General features: G+C 33.4%; 1 protein-coding gene and 1 non-coding gene across 2 annotated transcripts; one reads left to right on the forward strand and one right to left on the reverse strand.

Moving 5' to 3' along the window:
• Positions 1 to 1644, forward strand: LOC103499929 (uncharacterized). Its single transcript, XM_008463118.2, has 2 exons — positions 1 to 257; positions 1287 to 1644. The coding sequence occupies exons 1-2, from the start codon at positions 47 to 49 to the stop codon at positions 1526 to 1528; spliced, it is 453 nt and encodes a 150-aa protein (XP_008461340.1). The 5' UTR covers positions 1 to 46; the 3' UTR covers positions 1529 to 1644.
• Positions 1645 to 1748: 104 nt separating this feature from the next.
• TRNAL-CAG (transfer RNA leucine (anticodon CAG)) lies at positions 1749 to 1829 on the reverse strand. Its single transcript has one exon. It is a non-coding gene; the product is annotated as a tRNA-Leu (tRNA).
• Positions 1830 to 3121: the final 1292 nt, after the last annotated feature.

The raw sequence follows: 3121 nt of genomic DNA on the forward strand, positions 1-3121 counted from the left end.
AACCCTCAGAAAATGGGGTTTAACCCTAAAACTGTAAAGAAACGCCATGAAGCGAGCTCTATGGGGAGCTGTCTTCAATGTCTGTTCTCGGACGCTTTCCGTCTCTCCTCCGCTACGAACCTTTCGTTCCGTCCCCTTACTGTCTCCATTTTCCGTTTTCACTTTGCGATGTTACTCATCCGGGAATGACAAGTACAATGAACTGAACTCAACCAAAAACAAGGACTCTCTCGTCGACGACGATGTCAGCACAGAAGGTAAATTAGTATTCAATTTGAAAACGATTTCTCAAATTGGGGCACTATGGACTATACTCTCCAGGAATTTCTAAGCATGAGTCATCGCCTTCTATCATATTATATTGGTGTGCTGATAATTGTGGGATTTCAAGTTCAGAGATATTTTTTTACTTTTAAATTTTGTCTTTATTTCACGAGATGGCTTCTTCGTAATTTTACAGTTAGTCTGATTATTGTACATTTTTTTGTCATTCTGTTGAAAACTGATACGAAGAGGTATACTTTTTCCAGTTTAATTGTTTGAGTTCTTGAGTTGATGTTCGTTTAGCACCATAGTTGACTATACAATCTTGGATTTATATCCTCTTCTCACGTGTAGGTTGTTTGATTCTGGAAATTTTAGAATAGATGTGTTAAAAAGCGTTTGTTGAAGAAAGTACTTTTAATCAAGAAATTTCCGTTATAAGGAACCGGAAAAGTAGTGAAATGAAAGTTCATTTTGTTTGTTGGTTCTGTATATGGGAAGTTCTTTTAATTAAATTAGAGATAAGTTTTGAATGATCGATAATTTGAGAAAGATGTGAGAATACTTGGAATTACAAAGCAATTAAGTTAGGAAAATAGAGATCAGTGAGAGAAAGCAAAAGTGCTCAGAAAAATAAAAGGGAAGTTTGGAAGAGAAAGTGAGTAGAAAGAGTTTTTAGTGTAGAGAGGTATTAAGACAAACGTGTTCACATAGAAATGTTAGTGAAAGAAAGTTTGTATTTTGAGAAACGAAGGGTAATGTATTGTAGTCAAAGATACTTGAGAGAACACCTATGTTCTACCATTCACTTGTTCAAAAAATACGTATGAGTGATCTTAGTGAAATTAACCATTTAAATAGTACTTCTGTCATGAACAAGGGCACTTTGTTTGATTGACCTAAAAGATGTGTAAAATTCTTGTTATTTATGATTAATTTCTGTTTTTGAGCTTCTTCATTTGGTGTTCCTCTACACTTGTGATTTAGGAGCTAATACAGAAATTGTTTATTTGTGAATTCAGAGCTGAAGAGGAAAATTGATAAATTTTATGAGGGTGGTGATGCCGATTCATTACCAGAAATTTTCGAAGCAATTTTGAAAAGGAAGCTGTCGGGTAAACACGAAGATGCCGATGATGAGCTGATGAAAGAAATTCGACAGCGAATGCCCGGAGAAATTGAAGATTTCAAAGGTGAAGAATATGATTCAGAACTAACGGACGATGCCGCCAGTGATTCTGAGGAAGAAGATAAAAGAATATAAAGACAATGCGAATTTTATAGTTGTGATGTTAGATTTTACGTTTTGAGTGAATCTTTTCTTCAATTCAATTGGATGGAGTGGACTTTCATAGTTAATGATAGCATTATTATTTCAAATCTTTTGTTATATAATGTTTTATTATTTTTTACTTGGGGTTTAGCACAACATCTTATGGGATAATATTGGATTTGCTCCAAAGAAATGGAACGAAAAAAGGTTATGTCAAGAATGGGATTCGAACCCATGCCCTTTCGGACCAGTACCTGAAACTGGCGCCTTAGACCAACTCGGCCATCTTGACTTTGTTAGCAAACCACTTGTTGATTTTATATAAACTTTTGAAGAAGTACACAACTCAATCCTACAATTGCCTCCAAAATTACTAAATTAAGATCGATTAATACGAATGATCGATTTTAAGAATTTACATGTATTTCAAATTAAAATGGCAACTCCAATAATAGATAATACGTGTCAAGCTAGTTTGACCTAATTGGGGTATGAAAAATGGGATAAAGATTAAAAAACAAAATTAAACCAATTGTGAAGTATATTTATATGTATTTTAAATATTAGCTTTTTTTTTTTTTTTTTTTTTTTTTTAAGTTGTTATTATATTTGCTGATTAAAGATATCAAATCATGTTAGAAGCTCTAACAATTTGCATTAACATTAAGAATAATATATATATATATATATATATATAAAAGAAGAGAAATACTAAACTGAAGGCTGCTAAATCACAATTAAAATGTAACAAAATTGATGTCAGTATCTTCAAAAACAAGCTCTCTCTGTTTAATTCTCTCATGGCTTTAAAAATCCAAAACATAATTTGTTTCCTATAGATGAAAAAGAAGAAGAAGAAGCAGAAGGGGGTTCTCTATTTTTCAAGCACCACATCCAGCGCCGCACCCGGCAGCGCAACCGCCGCCGTAAAGCTCAACGTCCACCGTGGAATTCCGGTCTTTCGACATGCCATCGGAGCAAGAGAAAATTACAGTGGAAATTATGCAGAGTGTAAAAAGAGCCACCCAAAACAACCAATAAGTTTCACCGCCGGCGAGCCCAAAGCTTCCATTTTGACCGCTAATTTCTCTCATTATTCTTGCCATTTTTACAATCTCCCTTTCTTTCTTTTTTCTTGAGATGGGTTTCAAAGAATATAATGAAGAAACCCAATCGAGTTCTTGTTTTTTTGGGAAGTTTTCATTGTCCATTGAGCTTCTTTTATAGTGCTCAAAAGTCCAAATTTTTGCATTTCTAATCTAAACTAAACTATTAATTAAGTATTAAGGTAGGATTTTTTTCTAAAAAAAAAAAGAAGAAAAAGAACCAATTTTTTCTTTTGTTTATTATTTTTTGGGGGCAAAGGGTCCATTATTTGTATGTGTGTGTGAAAGATATTGGATTTGCACTAAAGTTTTGGGAGGCAAAAGTGTCAGAATTTTGGGAGTGAAAATGAGAGTAGTGGATGCTTGATGGTTTCTTTGCATTATAATCCCACTCTTCATTGTCAAAGCAATACCATCATACAAATAAAGTATAACCCATGATTTTATTCTAAACAATAATAATTATACTTACTTTTCT

Source organism: Cucumis melo, chromosome 12 (genome assembly GCF_025177605.1).
Source record: "Cucumis melo cultivar AY chromosome 12, USDA_Cmelo_AY_1.0, whole genome shotgun sequence".
Classification (NCBI taxonomy): domain Eukaryota; kingdom Viridiplantae; phylum Streptophyta; class Magnoliopsida; order Cucurbitales; family Cucurbitaceae; genus Cucumis; species Cucumis melo.